A 12,504-nucleotide genomic window follows, 5' to 3' on the forward strand; every position below is an offset into this window, starting at 1 on the left:
GACTTGCATTCTCCATCCCCTTGGCGTCATATGGAACAGAATCTCAATCTGTCACGTTGTTAGTCCTAGCTGGGGAGTCCCCACTTTCTAAGAAAGAATATTATTATCTAAGTCGACGCAGTGTTTGAGACGTAAATTTTTTTAGCTTCGAATGAGTGACAGTGAGCAGTTGATGAACTGTGAGTCACACTTTTATTATCAAAAGTTAATGGTGACGCACGTCTGAAGCTGTCAGAAGTTTTTCTCTAAATGAATTATTTTGATTCCATCCACACTATACAAATAAAAAAAGACGTGCACTTTAAAGGTTTTGATGTGTTCCTATTGGAAGAGTTAGACATCAGTCCTTACGTTTTCGACCCAAAAAAGATATCAGTCCTTACGTCATGTTCTCCAGTCCCCAAAAGTTTGAAGGTAATAATATATACATATATATATGTTGAATAAAATTATAATGAAATGAAAGGCCGTATTTGAATTGAGCTCTTCAAAGAATGAATCAGATAAGAAGTCATCTGGTTCAGAAATAAAGTAATAAGGTAGAGATGAAGAAATGGAGACCGAGGACGTACAAAAATCAAGTATTTGAAATTATCCTAAAAACTTGGACTCCCATAAGAACTCTCTGGAAAGAATATGGCGGCCCTATGACAAATTTTATAACCATGGCCACGCAATCTGCGAGCAGTTTTTGAGAGTCCGGTGATGTTACTGTTCACATGTTTTAATTTGAATAACTAGCATAGTTGATATGTCATGGACACAGAATATATAATATTTATAAATAAAGATATATACATCAACTGTGGATATGCTTTCAACACAATATTATTAGACAATAATCGTATGCCACATACTCAGAAAACAAGCAGACCGCAGAAGTCACGGACCAACTAGCTATACCAGTATAAATATGTAGAGATGCCGGCCAATTAACATTGAGCCAGGCTGCTGAACCACCCTCACTACACTTTGCATAAACCAAGCCACATAAATTTTCTTCACATTTTTCCAATGGCTAACCAAAACTCACTCCCTCTACACGAAAGAATAGAGCTTAGATACACTCTGCATAAAGTCATTGAGTTCATAATCCTCTTCCTCCTCCTTTCACTCCTCGTTCATCGTCTTCTCTCTTTCAACGACCATGGTTTCACTTGGCTCATTGCTTTCCTGTGTGAGCTCTCGTTCACCTTAAATTGGGTCATCACCATAAGCAACAAATGGAACATTGTCGAATATAAAACCTACCCTGACCGCCTCTTACAACGGTATCTATTCACATCATCTCATTTTATGTATTGCTTAATTATATATGGAACTTTTTGATGATAATGTAGTTTTGTTGATAATTAGGGTTTCTAAGCATGAACTCCCTCCGGTGGACATGTTTGTGACAACTGCAAACTCGGAGTTGGAACCACCTATTATTACCATAAACACTGTTTTGTCTCTGTTGGCTGTGGACTACCCAACAAACAAGCTAGCTTGCTATGTATCTGATGATGGCTGTTCTCCTCTCACCTTCTACTCGCTTTCGGAAGCATCAAAGTTTGCCAAGCTTTGGGTTCCATTTTGCAAGAAATACAATGTTCAAGTTAGAGCTCCTTTTAGATACTTCTCAAATAATAATACAACCTTTTCCAGTAATGACTCGAGTGAATTCAAGCAAGAATGGAGATTATTGAAGGTGACCAATAATTTCAATTTGATTTATATTACCAGAAAAATACTTATATATGTTGCGACTGTGTGAATCTAATACCACATATTCAGAAAAGAATAATTAACTTGATTAGTGATTCATATTCACAATATGTAGCAACATTTTATACTTTCGACTGTTTGGCAAGAGAACATTATTTTTGTTATTTTGTCTATTTTATGTATATATACCTGATGATGACAAATGAACTTGTTTGTATTCATGTTCTGAAGGATGAGTACGAGCAGCTTAGCCGCAAAATTGAGGATGCGGTGGGAAAATCTATTCCATTCGATGTTAGCCAAGACTTCCCAGTTTTTTCAAATATAGAACGTAATAATCACCCAACAATTATCAAGGTATATACGGCTCAATGTTCTGAAACTTTCTGCCCCTTTATCCTCTGCGCTGTGGCTTTTCTTCAAAGCAACGTTTTCAATTTTTGGAAAAATGTATGTTAGATAAAGCATATGAACTATGAAATATATATACATATATAGTGGTACATACTATATCTATCCCGAAAGATACAGAGACAGACACAAAAAATATCTATATGATGTAAGAACTAGACAAAGATACCCGAACTAGGACCATTTACAACTGTATCAATCCCGTGACTCCTTCACCTGCAATATACTACGGTTTTGTCGTACTGTAAAAATTTAGATGGACCGAATTTCCTAGCTATTTTTCCTTTGCCGAATTAAAACTAATCTGAAACAAGCAATTGAGGTGGGTCGTGAAATGAGTTAGAATTAAGATGGCTTGATTCCCTTTGCAACCAAAAACAAAAAAAGAAAAACCAAAAAGGAGATCGGGTGCATTTTAAAACACTAACTAGATAGAAAACTGATTGATTAGATGATTTTATATTTTGAAGGTTCTATGGGAGAACAAGGAAGATGTTTCAGATGGACCGCCACATTTGATATATATATCAAGAGAAAAACGGCCAAAGCATCCCCATCATTCCAAAGCCGGGGCCATGAATGTTTTGGTACCATGAGTTTAATTTCAATATATATATATATATATATATATATATCTAATAATTATTTAATTTTAACCAGTTGATCAATTAATCGATCACTAATTTATTGATTGTAGACTAGAGTCTCTGGGTTAATGACCAATGCACCCTTCATGCTGAACGTAGACTGCGATATGTTTGTCAACAACCCAAACATTATGTTGCATGCAATGTGTACGTTGCTCGGATCCGAGAACGAAACCAAAAATGCGTTTGCTCAGTTTCCACAGATCTTCTATGATGGACTCAAGGATGATCCATTTGGGAATCAGATGGTAGTTTTGTGGAAGGTACACACAAAAATCAATTTTGTCAGATTTTCATTTGCTAACTAAATAATATAACTGTTACTATGTATGCATGCATGGTAGTTTGTGGGGCATGGAATAGCAGGAATTCAAGGCCCTATTTATGCGGGAACAGGATGTGTTCATAGACGAAAAGTTATCTATGGTCTATCCCCTACTGATACCAAAACCGGAGAAAGATACCCTAATATTGGTAGTGGTAATTTGGTAAATCAAATTAAATGTCTAAAACCTGATGTGTAAACTCAATGAATGCATGATCGATCCTAGTTTTACTGTTTTTTTGGCAGGAAAAGTAGAAATGCTTAAAAATTTTGGGACTTCAGAAGAATTCACCAAATCAGCTGGTGATGCCTTGCAAGGGAATACAGAATGTGTAAACATGTCTTCGAAATCCATTGAGGCTGCACACCGAGTTGGAGAATGTGAGTACGAATATGGCACCAATTGGGGTATAAAGGTACATTGATGAAATATTGTTTTGTATCAATAAAATTTTGTCACATTAGTTGAGATTTAAAAACTTAAGATAGGATTCGGTACTACTACGGTTAATTGCAGCGTCGCTTCCAATTCCGAGTTTCATTTCATTTTTCAATCTCTATCTTGCTTAGGTGGGATGGAGGTATGGATCAACAACAGAAGATATCCTTACTGGCCTTTCAATCCATAACAAAGGTTGGAATTCTATTTTTTGTACACCAGACCCACCGGCGTTTCTAGGATGTGCACCTACAGGTGGTCCTGATTCCATGACCCAGCAGAAGAGATGGGCAACAGGCTTGCTTGAAATCCTGCTTAGTAAAAATTGTCCCATATTTGGCACTCTATTTGCAAATCTCCAATTTAGGATGTTCTTGTGTTACTTCTGGGTCCTTTCTTGGGGCCTACGTTGTATTCCTGAGCTGTGTTATGCTGCTTTGCCAGCTTATAGTATCATCACCAACACACATTTCTTACCCAAGGTGAGAGATATATATACCACATCCCTTTAATATTGTACTGTTCATGCATGTAAAATATTTACTAATCGGGTTGTTATCAAGTTCTTTTGCTAAAATGGTGGCAATGTTTCAATTGTTCATATATCAAGAAAATCTGTATATACATTGCTACAATATTTGGTGAACAAATTTGATGATATTAGAGTCATCATTGTTCAAGAGTTTTTACTCTTTCTAATCGCTTTAGATCTAAATGTGTAATGCAGGGCCAAGAACCAACCTACTATATACCCATAGCTCTCTTTGTCCTTTACCATATTTACACTTTATTGGAGCACCTTCAAACCGGTCTATCGATCCGAGCATGGTGGAATAACCAAAGAATGGGAAGAATAACTGTAATGAGTGCTTGGTTATTTGGATTTATTGGTGTCATACTCAAGCTCTTAGGGATAACTGAGACAGTCTTTGAAGTTACCAAAAAAGATCAATCTACTTCAAGTGATGAAGGCTCTGAAGATAGTGAAGCTGGCAGATTCACATTTGACACGTCTCCAATTTTCGTGCCTCCCACAACTATTTTGCTGGTGCAGTTAACCGCGCTTGCTACTGCTTTCTTGGGTCTGCGGCCGCAAGATCAAGACAAGCTAGGGTCAGGCCCCTTGGAGGTTATAAGTAGTGTGTGGTTGGTGTTATGCCTCTGGCCATTTTTGAAAGGGTTGTTTGGTACTGGGAAGTATGGAATTCCCCTATCCACTATATTCAAGTCTGTTGGTTTGACGCTACTGTTCTACACCTTGTGTAGAAATTAGAGTGATGCCCCTAAGCTCAATTATGACTAGTTGTCAAGCGTTGATGCAAGTGGGTCTCACATCTCATCAACCGCTTACAACCGCTGAAGTGCGCATTGCCGGAAACTGTTGCTAGCTCTCATGCTTCTAAACCATAAACGGTGGTAGTACTACCTTCTTAGGTTTAGTATGTAATTCTGTAGAGTGTATGCTACAATTTCAACTTAGTAAAACATCCTTTAGAAGATATATGATATCACATGCTTATCCGGTTTACTATATAATTAAGCATTCCCATGTGATTAACTTTGGGACTAGTGGTGGAGCCACACAAAGAAATATTTTCTCTTGCAACCATTTCATAATTTAAATGGCGTCACTAAACCAATTAATGTTTGTCATGTGTTTAAAAATTGAATCACTATTCCATAAAGAACTTGTCATGTAGTGAAATGTTGCAAAAGAGAACATCTTCACATGAGGACAAGGATAGACCCAAGCCCCTCTTGCAGTACTTTTTTAATTTTGTTGTGTATGCTTTGTTTTTGGTGTTTTTAGAACATTCTCAGTGAATGGCTCTATATGAGGTTGGAAAAATGGTAGATATAATTCATTTTAGAGTCTCAAGGAACCTTTGAGGCTTTATAAAAAAATCTCTCCCAATGAAGAGCTGTTTGTGACATAGCTGGAGCCATCATCATTAGTGTGAACACAGTGCTCTCTCTTCTAGCCGTTCATTATCCAACTCCCAAGCTAGCTTGCTATGCATCAGATGATGGGTGTTCACCTCTCACTCTCTACTCTCTCCTTGAAGCCTCGGCGTTTGCTAAGCGTTGGGTACCCTTTTGCAAAGAGTACCATGTTCAATCCCATTTTGTAAAGTTATAGTCCATCAGGACTCCTTCAAGAATGGACAAAAAATGAAGGTAGGATTTGGCCTTATATGCTTAGTTGAATCTGTATATATGTATGATGTATTTATCTTTAATTTTGTAGGATGAGTATGAAAAGCTCTGCCAAGAAATTGAAGATGCTGTCCAAAAATTGGCTCCTCTTAATTTTTCTAGTGACACTCATAGACAGCAGGAACCATCCCACTATAATCAAGGTTTTTTTCTTTAATTCATACTACAAGAAAAAACCTCCCAATAAATTTAAATTTAGTTTCACTGGTAAAGTTATATATATATATATATGCATGATGACTTTTATGGAGTAACAATATCAGCTCTTATTCAGTTTTTTAGATTATATATGCTAAACAATTGGCCGACGACTAATATCGTGGTCTCCTACAACTATTCCTCTAGGTTTAATTAGTGAAACCTAAATAAACTTTCTATCATTAATGTGAATTAATTTTTGTACAGGTGATATGGGAGAACAAAAGGAGAATTTCTCATGGTCTGGTGCACTTGGTTATGTAGCCAGGAAGAAGCATCCAATTCACGCACATCATTACAAAGCTGGCGCTATAAACACTTTGGTGAGAATTATTTGCTTGACTAAGAAAATGTTACCATCTCTCTTTTCCAATACATTTGTAAAATTTGTAAATTACTGTTGTACTTAGGCTTAATTAGCTAGTGTAAAATCTAAGATTTTATACCTAGTGACTAATTTTTTGAATTAGTTTTATATACATAGACGAGGCTCTTCGGGTGTTATGACAAATGCCCCATTTATGTTAAACGTGGACTGCGACATGTACACCAACAATCCAAAGATCATTCTTCATGCAATGTGCCTACTGCTTGGTTTCAAGCATGAAAAGAAGGTGCACATTAGTACAGATTGCCCAAATGTTACACGACACTTTGAAAGATGATCCATTTGGAAGCAAAGGGATTGTGGCGGTAAAAGTGCGCATATTATGATCATTTGAGTCTTAATTTATGAATATTTTAGGTAGGATAACGATTGGTAATTGATTGTAGGGTTAGTCTCAGTTTACTATTATGAAGTTTCTTTATTTTCAACCTTTGATACATGAAGTTTTTTTCATCCCAGTTTAGTAACTAAAGTCATAATTCTGGGACACTTTCATACATCCGTTAAGTTTTCTATCAGAACCTCTGTTAACTAATGACATGACGCCTACGTAGACAATGACTGGGGGCCACGTGTCAATATGAACCCACGTGGATATTAAAAATTGAAAGAAAAAAAAAATCTTTCCTAGGCATCCTACCTCACCCCTCACGACCCCTCCCTCCTTCTCCCTCTCTTCTCTTCCCTGCACCAACCTCCCTGCACATCTACCCATCTACCCCGCTCCCTTCCTTCTCTCTTATGCACCCACCAAACCTCTGTAACAATCCGTCCTGGGATTTACAAAACAAAAAGAGTATTTTTGTAATTTCACTAATTTTGGGATGTTTGCTTTGAAATGGGTTGCTTTTAAACCTTAATTGGTGTGCCAAAGGGCCCACCTTCTACTTTTGTTCCACTTGGTTCCCCCCTTCTTTTTCTGCCATGTGGCAGCTCCTACACCCCCATCACCTCTCTTCTCTCTCTTCTCCCTAAGTCTCTCAGCTCACTCTCATTTCTCTCTCTCACTCCCACATAACTCCCTCCCTCTGCCCTCACCCACACCAGCAACACACCCACACAAACCTTCGAACCCATGGTCCATAGACACCACCATTTACTCGAGAGGACCACCCCTCTTCCTGCCTCATCTTTGTGAAGCACAGTGAAACCCAGGAAACCTAGGAGGTTCCTTCAGCGAGCCCGTGAGTTTCGAGCAAAGATCCGGCTACCATTCGACGTGTTCAAGGTACAAATCATCTTCCTCTATTTCATACCTTCCTTTTTGGGGTTAGATCGTACATTAATTTGTGGGTTGGCCATTAACCAGAGCATGGGAAGCCTCGTCCTCCTTTTCCGGCAAGAAACTAAACTAGGCCTTTGGGCCTAAACCCTAAGCCCAAAGCTTTAGGGCAACCCAAACCCAAACCCTTGTCTTTAGGCCTTTGGGCAATTTGGAACTCCGACCCTAGGTCTGTTAACCCCTTGAAGCCCAAACCCAATAACCCTTTTTATTTTTATTTTTATTTATTTTAAAAACCAAAACCCAAAGGCATTGGGCTGGGCTTTCAAACCCAAGCCCCTTATTTGCAACCGATGGCCCTTGATCCGTTGAACCCAAACCCTTTTCCCTTGGGCTGGGTTACCAACCCACTGACCCAAGCCCAAAAGCCCAGGCTCAAACCATGTTCAAAACCTTAGCACAGCTGCGCGTGGGTGATTGCCAGTGCCGATGCGTGGAGCACACACGCCACCGTCCACGGCGACGCCAATGACCTTGTCGGCGACCCACGGCGGCACGTGGCCATACCTGAGGTCCCTTTTTATGTTTTTCGACGTTCTGAACCCATTTATGACGTTCGTTTTCTGAAATTAAATCGTTTGAGTATAGTTTTGTTAATTGTACCCTTTATGTGCTTAGGTGCAATTATTAGCGGCGATTCCATCATTCATATTTCGTACGACTTTACGCGATGAAGTATCTATGAGTGGACCCCTTCTAAAATGCATGTTTTAATAGTATAAATGCATACATGAAAAACATGATTTAATGGTTACGTTTTATGAGTATATTGGAATTATACTTTATGATTATCATGCTTTACTTAGAATATTTTGGAATACCATATTTTATCGAAATTGATGTTCTTTGTAGTATATATGATGGATGACTATATACTAATTATGAACATGTTTTCACACACTTCTTTATAGTATATATGATGGATGATTATATGCTATGAAGATGTTTTGAGATATATGTACCTATGTTTGGAAAGACTATGTTCAATGATTTTGTGTGTATCTAGTGGTCACTGTTCTGCCTACGGGCGAGGGAGATATATGGCTAAGGAAGATATATGTTGATGGCTTCAGGCCGAGAGATATACGTATTGGCTGCAGACCGAAAAATATTGATACTGATACTTCTACTTAGCACACTATATACGAGATATGTTTCATGAAAGGTTTTATGGCATGCTAGGGTTTTCGGAAGACCTATTACTTATTATACTATGAGTTTTCATAAAACTTTGGGGGTTAGTATGTTGTTTAATTGTTTCAATATTATATATATATATATATATATATATATATCAACTTAGTCCACTTACGTTTGTTTTGCACCCCTCTAAGGACTTAGAATCGAGGCGTACAATTTTGGCGTCAAGGCACTTCTTCATCGGCATCTTCGAGTTATCTCGGTGTAGGACCTGCTCCTTTGTTCATTCAATGTTATATTATTTCTTTTTAGTGTTTTAGTTAGTTGTATGCTCTGAACATGTTCCTCATTTGCATAATCATTGTATTTTAATTCATGACTTTTATTTATATTCATAGTTCTTATGCATTCTAATATGGCTTCGTCACCTTCAGGTGTCGGCCAACACGTGCCTACTCTGGTGTTTGGGAGAATATCAGGGTCGAGCCTGTCAACCTTTATACTGTACCCACCCCACCCTTTTCACCTATTTCCTCCCATCAGATCGTCACCGTATTCGAAACCCCCAAACTCGTTGTCGTCACCATGGTCTCCAAGATCAAGACCATTCAGTAGTCGAGACTGTGATTCGCTATCTCTGAAACACGGATTCGCTACTGGCTTCGTTGATCCACAGTCACCTGCGGCCAATCTTTGATAACACCGACCCATCTATGCAGCGACAAGGCCTGCGTCATACCCAGATAAGTGGAAGATGAGCGGGGCAAATGGGTGGGTGTGCGGGGAAGGTGGGTGCAGAGGAGAGAATGGAGGGAGAAGGAGGGGAGAGGGAGAGGGTTCGGGGGGAGTAGGACGCCCATAAAAGAAAAAAAATTATTATTTTAATATCCACATAGACCCATATTGACACGTGGCGCCCAATCATTGTCCATGTGGACGCCACATCTTCAGTTAATGGAGGTCTTAACGGAAAACTTAACGGATGTATGAAAATGTCCCAAAATTATGACTTTAGGTATTAGACTTGGACAAAAAAAACTTCATGTACCAAATGTTGAAAACCAAGAAACTTCAGGATAGTAAATTGAGATTAACCCTTGATTGTAATATCTTGTACTTAGTTTTTGTATTCTTGTAATTATATTCTTAGTAGAATAAGGTATATTGTGCCAATATATTATGAACCTTAAAAAATAAATAAAGTAACGAAGTATTCAACATATTTCTTTTTGACATCAAGAGCTTGGTTTCGTTCAAATTCTAAACGATAAATCGTGTACAATTGCTATGTTTCTACAATTGTGCACAATGTATATTTGACGTGTCCAGCCGTATATCTTTGTGTCGTGGTTCAACAATTTTTCTATGTCGTGTTTGTCGCTATGGTTTGTGCAAATCTGCCACGTTCTGCAGTCTATTTTTCTATCTTGCTGTCAGTGAACAATGCTTAGGGTATCTGTGTATCAGTGCCGTTACAGCTTCTGCCTGGAAGTACTGGGTGCTTAGTAGGATCTCACTGAACAAAATAGTCTAGTTTGGTAGGATCTCACCGAACATAGTTGTCCAATTCGGCAGGACCTCACCAAACAGAACAGGCCAGTTTGGCCAGTCGGTACCGAACAGCACCGTGTTCTTCAGCAGGATTTTCCAAACTACCTACCTAGTATGCATGTTATACCCCATCTCTCTAATCATGTAGTGCCCATTTCATCTCCTCTGAATATCCAAGAGGTAAGTATTTTAAATGATAATACAACTAATCCTAATAATGGTGCCAGTACTTACAAATTTCCAACAAGGCAAAATCGTACTGTTCCACATGACAAGTTCTCTCTAGAAGGAAAAGTAAATTATCCAATCGCTAATTACGTATCATGTGAGCAATGTTCACTAGAGCAGAGGACACTGATAAATCACATGGAATCAATCAAAATTCCAACTTAGGTAGAAGAAGCCCTACGAGACCTAAGGGGATACAAGCTATGGATGAAGAGATATCAACTTTGCAGAAAAATAAAACCAAGGAGGTAGTGCAGTTACCAAAAAGGATGGAATATGTTGGTTGTCGTTAGGTGTTTACAATCAAGTATAAGGTTGATGGATCAGTGGATATGTACAAAGCGAGGTTAGTGGCTAAGGGGTACACTCAAACATACGATGTAGATTACCAAGAAACATTTGCTCTGGTAGCAAAGACAAATACGGTACGTGTTTTGATTTCCTTAGCTACAAATATGGATTTGTCTCTTAAACAGTTTAACATGAAGAATGTGTTCCTTCATGGGAACTTGGTAGAAGATGAGTGCAGATTGCATGTCTCTTAATGGACTCAATGCTTGGTTTGACTGGTTTACTCAGGCAATGAAGAAATACGGGTATCGCCAAAGTCATTTTGATCACACTTTGTTTTTTAAGCATAGGCTTAGCAAATTGACTGCTTTATTAATTTATATGGATGATATGAATATTACAGGGGATGATTTAGAAGAAATCCATAAGTTACAAGTAAATCTTGCATCTAAATTTGAGATGAAAGATTTGAGAGAGTTGAAGTACTTCTTTGGGGGGTTGAGGTTGCTCGTACACCTAAAGGTATTTTCTTATCGCAAAAAAAATATGTGTTGGATTTGTTGAAAAAGGCAAGTATGTTAGGGTGTAAACATGTGGATACTTCTATGGTTGAAAAGCATCACTTGAGTATTTACCTAGATCAAGCTCCTGCTGATGGAGGTGGATATCAAAGACTTGTGGGGGATTGATTTATTTATCTCATACTCGTTATGATATTTCTTTGTTATAAGTGTTGTAAGTCAGTTTATGCACTCACCCAGTGAAGATCACATGGTTGTGGTAATGCAAATTTTAGCATATTTGAAGTTTGCAACCGGTAAGAAAATTCTTTATTTGAAAACATGGGTATCTAAAGGTTGAGCGGTTTACAGATGTAGATTGGGCAAATTATCTCCCTAGTTTATGAAATAATAAATGTTCTAGTTTTTTTTTTAAATTTAAATTTGATTCTTGGATATTTTCATAAAATTAAGTGCACTTGACATAGAAACAAAACGATGACACAAAAGAGGACAAAGTTGAACTTATCTTCATAAAATTACATAAGTTAGGATAAGTAGGGAGTGCAAATCTCTTCCTTCTTAGAGCCTCTCTAATTTTGCCCTAAGTAATTTTAAGTTATATTTAGAAAGACTAGAAATCTATTTTAAGAACTTTTTTTTATACTCCAAACTGCTCCCTAGTTTATGGAGTAATAAGTATTTAAGTTCTTTTTTTAATTCAATTTTGATATATATTTATAAAAACGAGTGCACGGTGGCATATAAACGCAGACAATGAAGCAAAGAATAGAAAATTGAGCTATTTGCATGTCGGGATTTGGAACTAAGTAAGGGCCGTTACACAAACTAGGAGAAATAAAAAGTGCAAATCTCTTCCTTCTTAAGCATCTCCTATCATGCTTTTTGTTTTAAAATTTTAGTTAAAAAAACTAGAAACTTGTTCACCAAAATGACTTTATACTCCAACCATGCTCACTATTAGAGAGTAATAAATATTTTATTAATTGTTTAATTGAATTTTGATACTATGTAAATGTAAAATTCTTAAAACCTAAAGTAAAGATTCATCACTCAGTACTACAGTCTGATGATATTTCTCTTTGCTTAGAAGTAAGAGGCTTTACGTTCAAATCTCGTGAATGGCGAATTTGATATCAAATTAGGCTGCCCGTTGTGT

General features: G+C 37.6%; 2 protein-coding genes across 3 annotated transcripts; both read left to right on the top strand.

Moving 5' to 3' along the window:
• The first annotated feature begins 910 nt into the window (after window positions 1-910).
• On the top strand, window positions 911-5,059 carry LOC103944558 (cellulose synthase-like protein H1). Of its 2 annotated transcripts, none has more exons than XM_048578157.1 (9): window positions 911-1,271; window positions 1,357-1,690; window positions 1,939-2,064; window positions 2,589-2,705; window positions 2,816-3,028; window positions 3,110-3,239; window positions 3,337-3,506; window positions 3,661-4,011; window positions 4,257-5,059. In XM_048578157.1, the coding sequence occupies exons 1-9, from the start codon at window positions 1,015-1,017 to the stop codon at window positions 4,800-4,802; spliced, it is 2,244 nt and encodes a 747-aa protein (XP_048434114.1). In that variant the 5' UTR covers window positions 911-1,014; the 3' UTR covers window positions 4,803-5,059. The 2 variants fall into 2 exon arrangements, with proteins under 2 accessions (XP_048434114.1, XP_048434113.1); XM_048578156.1 differs by having other exon boundaries at window positions 915-1,271; window positions 3,110-3,245.
• LOC125474425 (cellulose synthase-like protein B4) lies at window positions 4,821-6,668 on the top strand. The gene is made up of 4 exons (XM_048578166.1): window positions 4,821-4,942; window positions 5,554-5,707; window positions 5,778-5,889; window positions 6,152-6,668. The coding sequence occupies exons 2-4, from the start codon at window positions 5,702-5,704 to the stop codon at window positions 6,352-6,354; spliced, it is 321 nt and encodes a 106-aa protein (XP_048434123.1). The 5' UTR covers window positions 4,821-4,942; window positions 5,554-5,701; the 3' UTR covers window positions 6,355-6,668.
• The last annotated feature ends 5,836 nt before the right edge of the window (window positions 6,669-12,504 follow it).

This window comes from the organism of the source record quoted next, unplaced genomic scaffold (assembly GCF_019419815.1).
Source record: "Pyrus x bretschneideri cultivar Hongxiangsu unplaced genomic scaffold, Pyrus_bretschneideri_v1 Contig12, whole genome shotgun sequence".
Classification (NCBI taxonomy): Eukaryota; Viridiplantae; Streptophyta; class Magnoliopsida; order Rosales; family Rosaceae; genus Pyrus; species Pyrus x bretschneideri.